The 18,113-nt window shown below is 58.4% G+C and overlaps 1 protein-coding gene across 14 annotated transcripts in view; it reads right to left on the reverse strand.

Moving 5' to 3' along the window:
- Positions 1-634: 634 nt before the first annotated feature.
- GRM4 (glutamate metabotropic receptor 4) overlaps positions 635-18,113 on the reverse strand; it is a 116,506-nt gene continuing 99,027 nt past the window's right edge. For 9 of the 14 annotated variants that reach the window (XM_025418468.3, XM_025418464.3, XM_049092030.1 and 6 more), the window contains 4 exons: positions 17,783-17,919; positions 14,211-15,146; positions 7,707-7,953; positions 635-1,628 (listed from right to left, as the gene is read on the reverse strand). In XM_025418468.3, coding sequence (XP_025274253.1) covers positions 1,579-1,628; positions 7,707-7,953; positions 14,211-15,146; positions 17,783-17,919 — 1,370 coding nt within the window. In that variant the 3' untranslated portion in view covers positions 635-1,578. Of the gene's footprint in view, positions 1,629-2,019; positions 4,333-7,706; positions 7,954-8,232; positions 8,351-14,210; positions 15,147-16,141; positions 16,725-16,849; positions 16,993-17,782; positions 17,920-18,113 lie in introns of those variants that run through there. The other 5 variants (XM_049092028.1, XR_007401101.1, XM_049092027.1 and 2 more) reach the window with 5 other exon arrangements.

Genomic DNA, 18,113 nt, shown 5'->3' on the forward strand with positions numbered 1-18,113 from the left:
GCCATCCTCACGATGTGGGTGCAGTGTGGACAAGCACCCCTCCATTGGGCCTAAACAGACATTCACGCTACACAGACAAGCACACCTATGGAGGTGCCAGGAGCAGACATGCAGCCAAAATAGACACCCACACCTGTGTCACACCCCTGGCTCACATGGACACACGCTACACTCCAGGCTCCAGGACAGACACACATTGTCTCAGCACCTGTAACCTGGGGACAGGACAGGCAGCAGGGGAGCCCTGGAAGCCAATTTCTCAAGAGGAGAGGCTCAGGTTAGAGGCTGCGGGTCCAAGTCCCGTTGTGAGGAGTGAGAGTCAGGGGAGAGGCAGGGCAGAAATGGTACCTTCCTCAAGGGCTGCAGGGCAGGGGACAGGAATAGAACACCCCCCCTTACTTAGGGAACCTCCAGGGGCAGATTTCTGGAATCTGTTGCAATGAGGGCCCTGGTCCCTCCCTGCCTGGGGCCTCTCCATGCTCCCACTCCCTGCCAGCCCCGGAGGCAGCCTCTACCACCCCAAAGCCCTAGGTCTCCATCACCCACTTTCTCCTTGCCTCCAATTCCAGGCTCTCCTGCTGAAGGTTGAGACAGGGGTCCCCCTGCAGCACCCCCAGTGGATGTGGAGCCAGGGTGCAAAACCATGTGTTTATTTTTATTAGAAATGTTCTTGGTATAAAAACAATCATGCGCTACACATTGTCATCAATAACCATCACCAGACACCCAGGCACTGAACTCCATGTCATCAGCAGGAGGGGCAGGCGGGCAGGCGGGCAGGACTCACGGCAGACAGGCGAGGGCAGGCGGGCAGGCTGCGGGCCACAGGGACATACACAAAGGCCACCGGGAGGACGCGGCACTTCGCAACACACTCGAGATTTGTTTTTGTTTTGGCTTTTTTGTGTTTTGAATTTTTTTCCTTTTTTTTTTCTCTTTCGCCACAAGTAAGAGTTTGTGAATTGGAAGACAGTGGCAGGGAAGAGAGCAAAGGCTGGATGTAATGAAGGCGAGGAGGGGGCCGAGGACAGGAAAGAAAAATGCACGAGAGACCTCGGGTAGAGCACAAGAGAAAAAACTGGAGAGGCCTGGAGACGGAGGATGCACAAGGGAGACGGGGCAGAGGCAGAAAGGAAAGAAGATAGGGAAAAGCAGAGCACACAAACAGGTGGAGACACAGTGAGGAAAGGCAGTGATAAAGACAGGGATGGAGACAGACTGGGACGGTCACCAGTGGAACAGGCAGAGACAAAGGGAGGGTGAGAAAACCAGCATTGGGGCCCACTCGGTCGGAGCCCCTGTGATCTGGGGCTGGGAGGGGCCGTGGTCCAAGATGCAGGCTCTTGGGGTGGCCTGAAGCTGCCCTGGCCCCTTGTCCTCCTCCTGTCACCTGACCAGCTTGCCCAGGCTGCCCAGCAGTGACCGCTGGGGGCTCTGCTGTCCTCAGCACCAAGCCACGTCCGTGGGCGCTCACGGGCAGGCAAGACATCAGCTGGGCCCCTGGGAGTGGCCCTGGCCCGACGTGTCAGCCACAAGGGTCTCGGGTCCTCCTCCTCTTGTTCGGCTCTGGCGGCCTAGCTAGATTGCATGGTTGGTGTAGGTGACGTAGGTCTGTTTGGTGGCCAGTGCTGGAAGGAGAGAGACCGGGGGTACCCAGGTATCAGGGGCTGGCTTCTTCAAACACCCCCTTCCACACGGGCACTGCCCTGCCCATGGCATCAAGTCCAGATTCCAAAAGCAAGCAGTTCACAGCCCCTCAAACTGCATGGTGGCCCCCCACCCATCCCATTGCTTCCCCCTGCTGCCCTCCTCCCACCCTGGGTCCCCACCCCCAGCACCAAGTTCCCCTATCCCTGGACTCGCCCAGTCTCTGAACATCCTTCCCACCTCCACACCTTTGCTGGGGCTTTAGTTGGAACATCCCCCCTTTGAGGACTCCCTCTCAACCCTGCTGCAATGGTAGGGTCCCCAAAACCCAACCCCCAGTGAAGCCCCTGCCACCTCCCGACTCCACCACACTCGAGGAGAATCATTTTTATTTGATATATATAGCCTTAAGGTATTATCAACAGAAGTTTTTCAGGTCAACAGCACACATTCTGGAAGAGCACATGCGAAGAACAGACATGATACGTGGCCTGGCAGCCTAGGGGAAGGGAGTAGCCAGCTGGGACAGAGGGAATGAATGATGGAACCAGAGTGGCGGGCTTGCGAGGCTAGACACCAACTAGTTGACCAGCCGGGCCCTCTGACTAACTCAGCCTCCACCCCTCACTCAAGGAAGGCGGAAGGCCTCCAGGTTCCATCAGGCCTCAGTGTGGCCAACTTCCCATTTCTGAGTGCCCCTGTCTCCCCCCAGCCTTGAGTCTCCCCTCTCTGCAGCCGTCGGCTCTGGCCCTCACTCAGCCACCACTGGGACCAGGGCTGCATGTCTGGGTACCCCTTGTTTCCCGGCCTCGGCCCCCTGGGGCCCTCCTCCTCCCACCCCCACAGCTGGGTGACAATGTCAACTCTTCTGGGAAGCACGAGTCTCCTCTACCTCCATATGGCTGGGGCTCAGGCCTCACAGCAGCTTACTGACAAGGCCAGGTAAGTGCCACCCTCCTGTGACAAATGAGGCACTGAGAGGCCAGAGGGGTGAGGACCCTGGCCAGGTCCTTGGTTTTGTCCTGTCCACACCCAGAGTTTCCCTGCATGGCCCAGGACAGCTCAGTGGAGACAGGATTGCTGCCTGGGGTGGAAGCTGGGGGCTGAGTGCCGGTGTGCAGAGGAAGCTGGGTGGGAGACAGTCCTGGCGCAAAACTGCCCTGACGCTCCATCAAGGGCCTGTCTACTCAGAAAAGGAGTGCATCCACCAGGCTTGGCCAGGGACACCAAGGGGAACAGTATGGCAGGCTCCGGTCCCCTTTACCCCATTTTTGCTGGACGCAGGACAGCAGTTAAGGCTGCATTTCCCACACTCCCCACTTGATGACATTCCTGCTAATGGCATGTGAGTGAAAGGGCTGTGTGCAACCAGCATGTCATTTGATAAAAACAACCTGTTTCTCCTATACTTCCTCTCTTCTGCCTTCTGTGAGCAGAACAGACACAGAGTGACCAGCCTCAGCACAACCCCCTGGGAGCTGACGGAGCAAGATGAAGAAACCCGGTTCCTGATCCTGCTCACCCACTGCACCCGTGTAGCTGGAAGCCCACCAACATAGGCAGGGTGCTGGGCCCAACTCCCAGAGGGCCCATCAAGTGTGGCCAGAAGCAAACTTGTCGGGGTGGGGTGAGCAGAGGGGTACAACGTAGGGCCAATGGGGCAGCACAGGGGTGGCATGGAGTCCAGGTGCACTAAAGGAAGAACTTTCTCCTGCGTGGAGAGGGTGGCCCTGTGTGGTGGCTCAGTTCCCTACTTGAAATATTCAAGCAGAACATGAACAATCACTTGGCTGGGCAGCAGCCAGGAAGTTGCGAGTCTGCGGTGCCACCCGGATAGGTACAATGGGAGGAGACGGGCGCTGCGACTTCAGAAGAGGGTAAGAGCCCGGCACCTCACAGTGTGCCAAGACGTGCCCCCTTCGTTTCTAAAATGACCCATGTGCCTCCAGGGTGCCAGCTGACCGGGAGGGAAGAAGGACCATGGACGGGGCTGTTTTTGAGAGGGGAGCACCCAGAAGGGGACTGGGCTGGCACACTTGGGCACAGGAGCCAGGCCACGAGGGTAGAGGTGCTGAAAGGGAGGCGGGAGAGTGCACAGATCAGCACTCTGGGGACAGAAGCCTCTAGCTCCCTCCCTCTGTGACCTCTGGCAGCTCCTGCCCTGCCAGGCCTCAGTTTCCCCACCCACAACATGAGAGCACCCTTTTTTGCCCAGACTTCTTTCCCCAAGGGGCTCCCCACAGCCCCACATCTCCACCCTGCTCTCTCCAGCGCGGTCAGAAAAAGAGCCGGCTCTGTGAATCACGAGCTGCAGGCCAGGCCGGTGAGAATCAGTTCCCCAGGGCTCCATCACCCCCTGGGTGAACTGATAAAATGGAGTTTCCAAACCTGTAAAGCCGTCAGCAGCTGTGGCTCAGAGGTGAAGGAACACTGCAGCAGAAGCAGCAAAACCTCCACCAGCTGCAGGGCAACGGGCACCCGAGGGCAGGGGCAACGAGGCAGGCAGGCAGGAGGAGACAAAGTGGTGAGGAGGTGTGGGACACTTGGGCCCTGCTGTCCCTCTAAGACCAGAGCTGTCTCCAACAGAAAATCCAGTCCTTGGGTTCCAGAACCTGGAAGCGCATTCGGCCCTCAGCTACAAGCCAGGGGCCCCAGAGTCCTTCAGCGGAGCTTCGGTCTCACCATCTGGAAAATGGGAGCAGTGAGTCTGCCCAGGCCCCCCGGGAGCTAACTGTGAGGCTCCAAAGGAAGCACTCTGGCCGGGAGTCAGGAGACTTCGGGTCCAGGCCTGCCTTCCCCAGTATGGGGGATCTCAGCACCTGCCAGGTGGCCCTTCCAACGAATTGAACCTCTCACAGCCTCGATTCCCTCATCTGTAAAATGGGGTCATAAACCTGGCTGGCTCTCAGCCACAGGGTGGACAGAGTTACTCTTCAAAGCTTGTGAAGTGGTGGGCAGAGGGGCAGGGCTGAAGTCACAGCAATAAGGACAGGGTGGGGAGAGCCACACTTCAGGGGCTTCCCCAGCCTGGAGGGAGGGACGGGGTGTACGAGCCAAGAGCCCCGACCCACCCCTTGCCGGTGACAGGCCCCTGCTGGTCTGCAGTCCCTGCCGCCTCAGATAACAATTAGCCGGGCGGCAGCAAGCACAAGCGGACAGCCCCCATTTGTTGCCTGTGTCTTTGCGCCCCATCAGCCCACAATCGGGCCCCTGAATTATTTATTCTGTTGTTTGTTTAAAGATACATGGCCTGCCAGTGACAGAGTGAAAAATGTCCCTGCTCCACAGGAGTGACATCTCCCCACTCTTCCTGCTTACACCCCCCCAGTCTGGCATCCCCAGAATTAATCACCTGGCTCCCACCCAGCACCTCCACAGCCCCTGTTGTCGCCAAGCTAAGGGACAGGGGATGAACGAACCTGGCCTCTGGTTCCCACTGCAGGGTGGAAGGAGCAAACAGCTCTCATCCTTCCCTTGCAGAAAGTGGGGCCCGGAAGACTGCATCTCCCTTCACTGTGCCTCCACTGCCCTCCTTGTCTGGTTAGGGGCGGGTGGAGTGGGAAGGGGCATAATCCTACCCTGTACCCATGTGACCAGTGAGGTGCCATCAGAGCTGCCAGGGAAGGACCTGCCCTCTGGTTTCCCCTGGCCAGTGACAGCACCATAAGTGTCACCCTTTGGGGTTAGGGCATTATGTCCAGTGAGACTCCCCTCTCCCCATAGCCCCCAGAGGGCTAATGCTCCACTCTGATGGGCCCTGGAGCAGAGCTCATTTGACAGACCCACTCCCACACCAGCAGAATAAGGCATGACAGATGAATCCAGGAAGGATAAAGCTCCGTGGGAAAGAGGAAAACGGCAGTCAGGAGTGTGGGGTGGGGAGCAGTGAGGGATCCCTGCTTAGAACAGAAGGGTCTGCTTAGGGGCTGCATTTGGGGTCTCTGCAGATCTAGACACAAAAGGCCAGAAGAGGGGAGTCCTGGGAGGACCATGCCCCTTCCCATCTCAGAGTGGAAGGCCCAGGGGGCACCTGAAGGGAGTCCCAGGGCTGTAGGTTCCCAAGAAGCTGGTGGTCCGGGAGGAGGAGCAGGATTGAAGAGAACCAGAGGTCCTCTGGTAGAAGACGGGGCAGGGAAAAACACCTTGTCATCAGGATGTCAAAGAAGGGGGCATGTCAAAGCCATGTATCCTACTCCACACAGAGCATGGGACTCCAGAGATAGGGACGCCATGTGAAGTCGGGGTCAAAGGAGAGACAGTGTGGGGCCAGCCAGCCAGCCACCGCCTTGCTGTGTGACCTCAGGAGAGTCACTCATCCTCTCTGGGCCTCTGCCAGGGATCAAACCTCTAGCCCTATCCTGACCTCACAGGACAGCTGTGAAGATCACTCAACAAGGAGAGGCTTTGGGAGTGAAAAATTGTGTGTGGATGTAGGAAGTGACTTTCCTTCTTTCCACAGATGGCAGTCTCTCAACACGTGGGGGCCGTGCTAAGAAAGGAAGAGAAGATGCTTCCCTGGAGCCACAAGGCGGGGAGCCCATGAGAGGTGCTGCCTCAGCCAACACACACCAGGGAGGCCAGGTCTCCTGTTCTCCTGACCTCCTGGCAGGTGACCGTGGGCCTCCTCTCTGGAGCCTGTGTTCCAGACCCTCCTGTAGTCTAGCCCATGTCCTCCTGCTGCCATCAACAATGTCCATTTCTGGCCTTCTCCCCAGGACAAGACGGAAGAGCTGAGTGCTAACTCCCAGGTCCCGCTGATGGAAAGTCTGGGGCGAGGGGGTCTTCTCCTCCCTCCCCACCAATAAGAGCCCCCCAGGACTTTCAGAGAGCCGAGGAGGCAGGAGAAGCTGCCACTCAAACTATTTGGACACTTGGAGGATGTCCAGGGAGGGAGCCATGGTCTCAGTGGGGCGGGGATGACCACAGCCACCCCCACCAGAGCAGCTGGAAGTGAGGCCCATGGAGGTCCACCCCACAGGCAGGAGATCCCATGGCTCACCCCAGGGCAGAGGACTCCAACTCTTTGGAGGCGGTAGGGATACCACTGTGGCAGTCAAGTCCAGCCCCGCCACCTGCTGGCTGTACAACCCAGGTGAGTCCCTAACTTTGCTGAGCCTCCCTTTCCTCATCTGTGTTACACAGAGGATAAAAAATAACCTGCCTTCCAAGGTCGCTGTGAAGATGAACACTGGTACATGGTAGTGTGGGACACAGTCAGGGTTCAAGAGACAGTCGCCATTATTACTGGTGCCCCCGAGGTCTGATCTGTCCTTCACATGCCCTGCCCCTCTCTCTTTCTATCTCTTCTCCTCACACAGGGGAGGCTTCAGGGGGACCAGAGACGCTGGCAAAGATGGTAGTCTTGGTCCCTCCCATGCACATCCCTGCCCAGGCCTGGACCTTAGGCCTGCCCCTCAGATGCCGAGGACCCCCTCAAAGCATGACTCTCTACTACAGAGGTGTCCTTGGACAATCCCTTCAAACACCCTGCCACCTGAGAACTGAGGTGCCTGAAAGCCCTCCATCCAATCTACTCTTTCCCAGACCCATCCTGGGGACTGGCCTCCTGAGTCCCCATATCTCAGGGCCCTGATCAGGGATGGCCAGGCTGGCACCGGGCCTCCATGCCCAGGAAGCAGAGACCCTCCAGACAACCCCTTTTCCCAGAGGGACTGAAAAGGCACAGGCCCAGATGTGGGTACCAGGGCAGAGAAATCCCAGAGTCCCCTTTTACCCTTCATGAACCAGGTTCCCTTCATGGCCTTGCCCTTGGCGGGCAGAGGTCCCTGGAGGGGTGCAGGGAGGGCTACGTGGGGTGGGACCCTGAGGTTCTCTCCAGGTTACCACGATGGGCGGGGCAGAGGGGCACTAACTTGGTGCCTCAAGGTTCTCCTGTAACTCCCACTCACCTGTGGCCTTAGGGCTCTCCCGAGACCCTGGAGGACTAGGCTCAGGAGGGGCATGGCCAGGTTCAGGTTGGAGGGGGAGGCTGGCCTTCTCCCAGAAGGAGGCGGGCCTGGGTGAGCCCTGAGGGGAAGGGGGCAGGGCCGGGCGCTCACCTGGCGTCTCGAGGTTCTCGCAGAGCTCAGACTTGGCCTCACCATTGGGCCGGAAGCTGCCCTTCTGCGTGAACTTGTTGGACATGGTGGCGGCGGTGACAACAGCTTTGAGGCTGCGCTTGCGCTTGGGCACATTCTGCTCCGGGTGGAAGAGGATGATGTAGACCTTGGGCATGTAGAGCATCCCCAGGGACACCGAGGCGCTCAGACTCACCGAGACCGTCAGCGTCGTGGTCTGGATGTACAGCTGGAGGCGGGCGGGGGTTGGTGTCAGAGAGGGCTCCGTCCAGGCCTCACCGCCCCCAGAGACAGGCACGGGGGGATGGACCCAGGAGCCCCGCGCTGGGTCCCACGGACTTGGGCAGAAGGGAGTCTGAAGGGAGTCGTGGTGGAGCTGGGACTTCAGACCAGAATCTCTGGATTCAAAGCCTGGCCCCACCACTTCCAGCCGTGTGATCCTGGGTGAGTCCCACCCTGTGCCTCCGTCTCCTCACCTGTCACCTGGGTGTGATGTTACAGTACTTACCTCATGACAGGACTTGGTAAATGGCGACCGTATGTACAAGGGCCGGCACATGGTAGGTGCCTGGGAATGCTGCTCGCTGCTACATGCAGATACTGGGGGTAGCGCCCCTGGAAGGGCCCTCGGGGGATCACAGGGCCAGGAGTGAGATGAGCGTCTGCTGGTGCCCTGGAGTAACTCCCAGTGGCCGTGCCACAGCCCCTCCACCAGGTCCCCATTCAGTGACTGCGCCTCCCACCGCCACCCTGTGCAGAGCCGGCCACTGGCACAGGAGCCACAGCGCCCAGCCAGATATGGCGATGGCAGCACAGTCAAAGCTCATTTCACGCTCGCGAGCCAGCACTAACGGTGACAGATGTTTAGCAAAATGAAAGTCCATTAATCTGGGTGTCGGATAATCCATTCTTCAATAGTGGGGCCTTCCAGGCAGGGCCTGACAATTCCCACTGCCCCCCCCCCCGCCCCTCCCCGCCTCCTCCCTCCTTCCTAGTTCTCCAAGCCTCTGCTGTCCCTCCAGCACTCCTCCCCACCAGCCTGTGGGAGGTCAGAGGTGGCCAGGCTGTGGCCCCCAGGTCCAGGCATGGAGAGGGCAGGAAATGCTCAGCTTCCTAAATCTGCTGTTTCTAGGCCTGGGCCCCCTCCTGTGGGGCCTGGCTGAGGTGCCACCTCCTGTAGGACGCTCTCCCTGACCCGCAGCTCTATCCAACCCTCTATGACCCCCATTCTCATATTCCACCCATCTCCTGCCCTTCTCCAGAAATGCTTCGTGACCTGGATCTGAAGGCTATCATTCTGGCTACCCTTTGGGAGAGAGGCTGGAGAAGCTCTAGGGTCTGAAAGGAGGGAGGGGTGTGATCCTGAGCAAGTCTCAAGCCCTCTCTGGCCCTCAGTTTTCTCATCAATACAATGGGATGATAACTGCTACCTCTCCCAACCCACAAGGTCACCCAAACCCAGACTGTGAAGCTCTGTGAACTTGCACAGCACCATGGGGAAGGAGGCTGGGACTGTGGAGAGGCTATTTCATTTGTCACCATTCAGAAAATGTCATGGGCCCAGGGAAATGACAGCCTGGTCCCCAGGCTGGAGGAGTAGGCAGGGGGACAGGTTCCACACCACTGGGGAAAATAATGAAGGTCTGGGCTAATCAAGATGAGGCTTGTTTTCTGGATCTTCACCATTGGATGGGGAGCTCCCTGGGTGAGGGTATATGTCTCCCTCATTAGATTGGGTGTTCCCTAAGGGCAAGGGCAATCTCTCCTGTTACACATGGGTTCTTGGGTACAGGAGTTGCATTTCCAAGTCAGATATCCAGTTTAGGCTCTCTGTCCCCACCTTGTTGATTGGGGGGTGGGGCGTGCAGTTGGGCCCATATGGAGTTGATAGAACCAGGGATAGAGGCCCCCTCTCTGGACAGAGTGAGTCCTGCAGTGGACACAGCCCTGTGCTGGGCGCCAGATTCTACTCTTCCCTGACCCACTGTGGGACGCTAGGCCCCTCCACTAACACAGGCAGAGTCAGCACCATGGGTACACACACTTGGTTTCATGAAACCTGAATCTTGAATCCTGAATCAATCATTTTTGAGCAAGGGGCCTTTACTCGCTTTTTGCACAGCGCCCTAAGAACTATGGAGCCAGCCCTGAGCATGGAAAAGAGGACAATCTTTGGTGTTCTTTTTTGCTTTTTCAGCCTAGGACCCTTTCTGCAAATAAAATAAAAGATGGGGTATCAACAGATCAAACCCAAGCAAAGCTGCCCCCATCTTCTGGGGCCCTGCCCTTCCAGCATGAGCCTCGGGGGCTCTTCTAGCCATCACACATGCATATACATGGATGTGGGGGTCTCTCCTTGCTCTGAGCACTGGAAGTCCCACCACACCACCGGCTCAGGCATTAGAGCCCCTGTGTGAAGGTGCATGTTGTCACCAGGAGGTAGTAGCGTGCCGATTCTATCAAAGAAGCAGTGGTCCTCTAGAGCCACTAGAACCCGGCAGGTACCTCCTCCCCCCTAGGAATGGGGCCCAGGCACACATGCAGCTCTGCAAGGCAGGTGGGGTGAGAGGCGACCTCCAGGATGTGATTTCATCTTGTTTCCCAACCACCCATCTTCCAGACAGAGGTGTCTGAACTCCTGCTCCCATCTCTGATTAGGCCAGGCCTGCCTGCTACACTCTGTCCTCTGCAAGAAATCCTGTCTTAGCCTCACCAGTGAGTGCTCCTCAAGGTGAAAGAGGTTGTCAGAGCTAGGTCTGATGGGTGTGGATAGAGGTCACCGTAGGTGGGGCAAAGGGCAGAGTCCGAGGGGCCCTGTTGGGGGCACAGAGGAGTCCTGACGGCTCCATGCTTCTGTCCAGGTGGACCCAAGTGGCTACTAAGATCCCCAGAATCTCCGCAAACCGGATGAATGAACTTCCCCACAAGCTGGTCAGCCTGTGGCCAGGTCCCGCTCAAGTCCAGCTGAGCCGTAACCCCACGCGGTAGAGAAAGGACGCTCCAGACGGCTCAGAGTAATGCCTCGCGGCAGCAGCGACAACCCCTGAAAATCCGGACTAAGGCAGGGAAATCCATCCTCCTGCTCACCAGAGCAGGCTTCACTCTGCGCCACCATCTGCACGCTTGGGGAAATGGGTGCAGCTGAGCCCCTGAAAGTGCAGGTGCGCACACACCTGGGCATACCCACATGCCCACAAACACACACACCCATCTACGCATGCATCTCTGCATTCACACACACACCTGAACTCACAGCTATACACTCATACCTAACTCAGAATCATACTTGGGCATGCGCGTGCACACACACACAACACATTCTCCTTCACACACACTCAGGTGCATACACACAGATACATTCACCCACATCTCCACACATTACTGAATATGCATATACAAGCGCATACACACATCTGCAGACACCGCTGGGCACACACAACTCGTCTGCACACCCACACCAGCAGCCATGAACCTCTCAGCATACACACCTGCCCATCCCCACTCAATGTGCACACATGCGCCCACCTGCACACAGATCCACATACCACCCAGCCACCCCTGAACATAAACAAAAAGGCACACACACCTCTCTAAGCCTACCACAACTCCCCACAGCAACCGCACCCACTCTATCTACACACACACACACACACCAGCCAGGCCTACAGCTTCCAATGCCCACAACATTTTATAGTGCTACAGAACATGCACAGATACACCCCCAGGGCTGCCTTTGCCTCCTCACTCAGAAGCCCGGGAGGCAGGTCCACGTCCCCCCACCCCAGTGGGGGGCAGAGCAGGGCCTTATGGCCACATGTTGCTGTGAGGCTGGCCTGCTGTGTGACCCCAGGCAAGTAAGCCTCTGCCCCTTTCTGAGCTTCAGAGGAGATCATTTCAGAGGCTTCCTTTCAGAATCAATACTGAGCGGAGCCTCCTAAAAAGGGAGAAGTCAGAGGCAGGCCTGGGCGCCAGGAGAGATGTGGGGGCTGGGAGGGAGGGAGGGCCCGGCAGCTGGAGTAGGTGGGTGTGACACCCTGGGGGGGGGGGGGGGCCAGGGCAGCAGGATGCTGGCGGTAGCCCGAGGAAACTACCAGAAGCAGTATAAGGGGCTGCTACCAAGCTGTGGGCCTTCCAGCCAGGTACCTTTCCTCCCTGAGGAACCAAGGGAAGGGGCGTCCTGTCATTGCTGAGGCTCGTTTCTCAAGCTGGAGTAGGGATGGCTTCTCTGGTGGGCTCTATGGGCCCCCCCACCCCCACACTGCAGGCCAAGGGGCTTCTGCCTGCATCTGTCCTCACCAGGGCGGGCCCCCCACAGGCCCTGGGTGCAGGAGCCCTGGCTCATAGTGTGAGCTGGGCCTGGTGGCTGCTTTGGCTCAGGGCACTCACTGCCAACCCCAACGTCCGCTTCTCCGAAGCCCTCAGCCCACAGGCCTCCCTGAGCCAGGCCAAGAGTTTCAGAACAAGAGCACAGCTCCTGCCTCGAGTTGCTGCGGCAGAAGAGGTAGCACCTCCAAAGGAAGCCCCAGGGCAGGAAGGTGTCCCAGGGCTGCAGGGACAGTGTGCACTAGGCTTGGGGTGGGGGGCTCCTGAGGTAGGCCAGCAGGGTCAAGTTCAGCCGTGCCCCTACCGGCAGGAGTGATCTCAAACAAGTCACTTGGCCTCTCTGTGCCTGTGTCCTCCCCTAAATGGGGACAGTGATCCCTACCCCTACCCTGCTACAGCGGAGCCTGCTGGCCAGTAGGTAGTGCATCAGGCACATGACAAGCACCCCACCCATCGTGGCTTTGGCAGCAGCCTCACTGAAGGCCATGCATCCCCGGTAGTTCACACCTGGGCGGGCTCTGCTTCGGATGCTGTCCATGGGCTGAAGACCCCCCAGCAACATATCCAGCCCGGGCTGCTTGCCCTCGGCCCCCAAACAGGCTCCTCTAGTGTCTTCCCCACCTTAGGACGCAGACATTCCTTCCTTCCGATCCTCACACCAAAAACCATGGAATATCATTCTTGATCCTCTGTACTTCTTACCCCACATGCAATCCATCCAGAATCCAGCCAGCCCACCTGCAGACACATCCAGGAGCCCCCACTTCTCATCACCCCTGCCGCCAGCAGCCCCTTGGTGGGGTCCCTACAGGCACCACCACATTGGCCGTCCAGCTCCCAGCTCGCCTTCCTCAGGGCCCCACCCAGCAGCCAGAGGGATCCTTCTAGACCTGAGCTATGTCACATTCCTCACTGTTCAGAACCCCGTGGTGGCTCCCTTCTCACCGACAGTAGGAGCCAGGATCCTTCCCACAGCCTCTGTCTTCCAGCATCTGCCCTGTCATCCTTCTGACCCTGCCTCTGTCACCCTCTGGGTTCCTCAGCCCTGGGCCTCCCTGCATTGGGCAAACTGTTTTCATGCCCATCATGCCATGTGACTGTTACAACACCTTAAGGATTGCTAGAGAAGAATCATGGCCCTAATACACTAATGAGGAAACTGAGGCAGAGAGGCCAGCTGGCTTGCTCAGGATCATGTGGAGCTCAGACCAGGCGCTGGGGTCCTTTGTCCCCACAATTCTCCCCTGTTTCTAGCCTCTGGCTTCAGTGACTCCCAGTCCTTCAAGATAAAACCACACGGGGGCACCCGGGGCACCACTCAGGGGCTGAGTGTCTGCCTTCGGCTCAGCGGGTGATCCCAGGTCCTGGGATTGAGTCCCACATCAGGCTCCCCTGCACGGAGCCTGCTTCTCCCTCTGCCTGTGTCTCTGCCTCTCTCTATGTGTCTCTCATGAATAAATGAATTTTAAAATCTTTAAAAAAAAAGAAAAAAATAGGTAAGACCCCCCCCCCGCCCCCGCCAGAAGCCAGGCAGTGCTGGGGCTGGGATATGGGCAGAGTGCACAGGGCCCCAGGGTGCATCCAGGCCCATGGGATGGCCTGACAGAGCCAGCAGGAGGCAGCCCCTCTGCAGCTCTGGGCCAGTGGAAGGAAGGAGCCTCAGCTGACACCCCAGGCTCCCGGGCTTCGGAGGCTTGGGGACGAGGAGAGAAGGAGACAGTGTCGGATCCATCCCCCACCAGGGACCCATGGGGATCCTATCCTGTGAGGACAGAGAGAGGGGCAGACAGAAGATGAGGAAGAGAGGAGTGGATGGCAAGGCTGATGGGGCTGAGTAGGGAGAGAGGTGAGGGAGAGTCTAGAAGAGAGGGAAGGCTGACAGGAGAGAGGAAGAGGATGGGAGGCAGAGGCAGGGAGGGAAAGAGAGAGGAGGACAGAAGGAGAGGGGGAAGGGAGGAGGAAGGAAAGAGATGAGATGGTGGGGAAGGTAAGCTGGAAAAGAGGAGGGGCGACTCAGAGATTGGAGAACAGACTGGAGGCAGAGGAGGCAGTGAGGCGTGGGAGAAGGCATCTCCAGAGCAGGTGCGAGGCCAGGGAGCCCCAGAGGCTGCCCCCAGCTCAGGGCCCTCACTCACCCACCCCCACCCTGGCGCCATCACTCACCTTGTCTGCCGACTGCGAGGTGCCAAAGAAGATGGGGATGAAGGCGAGCCAGACGATGCAGGTGGTGTACATGGTGAAGCCAATGGGCTTGGCCTCGTTGAAGGTCTCGGGCACACCGCGCGTCTTAATGGCGTACACGGTGCACGTGACCATGAGCAGCATGCTGTAGCCCAGCAGGCAGATGAGCGACAGGTCTGAGATGTCGCACTTGAGCACGCCCCTGGCAAAGCGGGGGTCGAGCGTCCGCTGGTCCTGGAAGTCTACCACCGAGTGGGAGGGGTCCACCACAAACCACACACAGATGCCGAGCAGCTGCAGGGAGATGAGGCTGAAGGTGATGGCCAGCTGTGAGGCAGGGCTGATGAAGCGCGGAGCACTGACCGACCGCTTGCCCTGCTCGAAGATTCGGTAGATGCGGTTGGTCTTGGTGAGCAGGGCCGCATAGCTGATGCTCATGCCCAGCCCCAGGAAGATCCGGCGCAGAGAGCAGGTCCCCAGGTCAGGCTCAGCGATCATGAGGAAGGTGGTGGCGTAGCACAGGAAGATGCCGGCCAGCAGCACGTAGCTCAGCTCACGGCCTGAGGCCTTGACGATGGGTGTGTCATTGTAGCGCACGAAGGTGACCACCACGAAAAGTGTGGCAGCGATGCCCACCACCGCCAGGAAGAGGGGCAGCACAGCCCAAGGCGAGTCCCACTCAAGCTTGATGATGGGGATGGGCCGGCAGCCCGTGCGGTTCTCCGTGGGCCGCATGTCATACGGACAGGTCTTACAGGTGTAGCGATCCACCTGATACTGGTACCCCGTGCAGGGCTCACAGTGCCAGCAGCAGGGCATGCCCTTCACTGTCTTCTTCCGCTCACCCGGCTGGCAGGGCAGGCTGCAGATGGAGCGGGGCAGCTGCTGCCCACTCCCTGGCCAGTGCATCCGCTCTATCTGGCAACGACAGCACAGGGGAGCTAGCCTTAGGATACGCCGTCCAGTGCCTTGGGCTACCCTCCTGGCTGGCACCCTGGGGCCCCACACCTCCATCACCTGGTTAGGTGGTTAAAATCCAGCTGTCCTTCCCAACCATGAGCTGCTGCATCCAACAGCTGGATTTAAATAAGCCCACCCACATGACTTAGACACGGCATCTGGACCAAACCCGAAACCCTCAAGGACCATATGGAGACAGCAAGCCCAGAGAGCAGCAGTGACAACCCAGAGTCACATGGGGAAGCAGAGGGGACTCAGGAGCTCTGACCCCAGATCAGCATCAGCATCACCCAGGGGCTTGAGGGAAATGCCACATTTTGGCCGACCCCAGACCTTCTGTTTCAGGATCTGAGTTATAAGTAGGCCCTGCAGGTGACCATGCTGGAGATGCGCTGCCCCACAATTCAGACCATGGGGTCTCCTCTGGGCAGCCCAGGAATCTGAGCTCAGCAGGGAGCAATGAACAGAAGTTTATGCCGAGGATACATAATCTGTGCCCAGGGGTTAGGGTTTCTTTATATTGTGCTCTAAATTAGTGCTAGTCACCGTTACATGTCTCCAAAGACACAATCGCTGTGAGCAAAGGAGCCACAGGCATGTTGGCACACCCTACTGAATTCAATGTTAGAGAAGCCTGGAAAGTAAGAAAAGTTCAGGGAAGTAGCTTATCCTGTGGCTCTGGGCACGACAAGGCCATGTGGTCCCCTAGAAGCCAAAGAGCACAGCAACAACCAGGGCCACCATCCTGTAGGAACAGTGAGGCTGGACAACCCCCATGCACGGGAGCTATGAGACCACAAGGGACACAGCGCAATGGTAGCTGTTCTGGAAAACTCTGGCTCCCGGGAGAAGAGCCGCGAATGCAGGCAGACCCTGCGATCACAGATGTGTTGCTAGCTGGCTGCAAGCCCTGCAGCAAACATCTCAACCCTTCCAAGCTTTTGTGTTCTCACCTGACCAAAGGGCAGCAGATATGAGGCCACTTTGCCCTTTGCTGCTTATTGTACCACTGCTATTGTGGCTTCCTCTGGCAAGTCAAAGCAGAAACTCTGAATATTTCCCCAGAATGGCTCTGTGCGTGTTCCCTGCCGCGTGTCTGGCGCCCAGCACAGGGCTGGCACACAGAGGGCCCAGGGAATCTCTGCGGAATCTGTGATAGAGGTAGTGAGTCCCAAGCACCAGCCACGAGAGGCCACCTTGCTCTCAGACCCTGGAGGAAGATAGCAGCAGGCGGGGCGAAGTCTCCTCCTCAGCGCCCCCTATCCCAGCCTGGCCTACTCAGTGGACCCCAAACTGAGCCCTCAGGAGAAAGTGGGGAGGGTATGAGGGCTGAAGCCCAGTTCTCCCTAACCCTCCCCACCCTCACTGCCCCAATCCATGCTGGCAGAGGGGCCTCGTATCATCAGGGAGGAGTCCGCTGTGCACCCCACACCGAGGCCCTGCTTTCACTTACCACATCTGTAGAATGAGACAAGAATAGTACCTGCCTCGCAGGGCTGCCGTCCACACAGTAAGGTCACATGCTTACAAGGGTCCCTGTACACAGCAGGTACTCAGTAAGCATTAACTGCCGATGCCGCTAGTCAACTGAATCACAGGCCCCCACCGCTCCTCCCACTGCACCCAAAAGAGACACGCCTCCACCTGGGGTATCGCCTCACTTGGCAAAGTGAGTCTCCGTTCAGCAGCCCAGGGAGCATCACGACAAGAACAGGTTCGGCCCCTGCCCTGCTACTTGGCCTTCAGAACATCCCTCAGGCTGGGCTTGCAGAGATAGTTCCTTTGACTTAGAAGATCATCGGAGCTAAATGGGATCATGGGCAGAAAGGGCTTTGAGGAGTTCAAGAGGTTCGCCGCTGGAACAGATTCTTACAAGAGGGGAGAGCAGGGACACGATGCAACTCTCCCAGGATCTGGCTCTAGGGTAGCTGTGGCCAGACATGGGCCTGGGCCTCCTGAGTCTTCTGGTCCATCCCTCTGACTGTCACACTGTGCCCACCCCAAGCTTGGCTCGCCCTGCCACCAAGGCAGGGGCCAAGTCCACTGGCATTTCCTCGGGGAATGAACCACAGGTCCTCGCTCTCCAAACACCTGGCTCTGTTCACCGCTGGGTACACTGAAGGAGAGGGAGAACCACCTTGTCCCTGGGACGATCACGGGCTGGGAAGATGTCGCTAAGAGGACCCAGGAGAAGACCCCCCACACCCACCCAGCTGCCCCAAAACCCAGAAAAATGATGACCTTCTGGGTGCACTTTGACAGCTTTAAGAAACGCTCTCGAACAATACTGTGCCCTTTGCCTTAGGCCACTGTCCTCCTTCGCCCCATGGCAGCCCCTCCCCACCCCTACTCACCTAGCTTCCCGACCCCTGCTGAGCCGCCAAGGCCCTGTTCCTCCATTTCAGGCAGGAGTGGTGCCCAGGGCCCTCAGAAGCCAGAGTACGGCACGGAAGGAAGCCCCAACCTGGCAGCAGCGCACCTGGGCTCAGGGCTGACCCAGACTGATCGGGGGCTGCCTCCCAGGGGCTGGGTGGCACGAGTGACTCTCTCCATCCCTCCAGGGGCCCCTCCCTGCCCTCCTGCTGGGCACTTACTCTGAGGTGCAGGTGGTCAGTCCAGGAGCCGATGACCTTATACTCAGCAGAGCCATTGCGCAACTGGTACTGGTAGATGTCATAGCGCCCAGGGGCGTCTCCGTTCTCATTGAAGGTCACAGGGTTCCCTGCGATGCCTGGAGGGGCCGGTGAGGGTCACACACTCAGTATATTGGCTGAGCTTTTACTGAGAAGCAGGGAGTACCACGAGGCCAGTGCAGAGACCCCTCGGGGGAGGCTCCTGCATGGAACATGCCCTGGAAACATCTGAGGAGACCGCCCCCCACACACTCCTACCCTACGGAGCCCCAGGACCCCTTCCCCTGGGCTT

This window comes from Canis lupus, chromosome 12, assembly GCF_003254725.2.
Source record: "Canis lupus dingo isolate Sandy chromosome 12, ASM325472v2, whole genome shotgun sequence".
Classification (NCBI taxonomy): domain Eukaryota; kingdom Metazoa; phylum Chordata; class Mammalia; order Carnivora; family Canidae; genus Canis; species Canis lupus.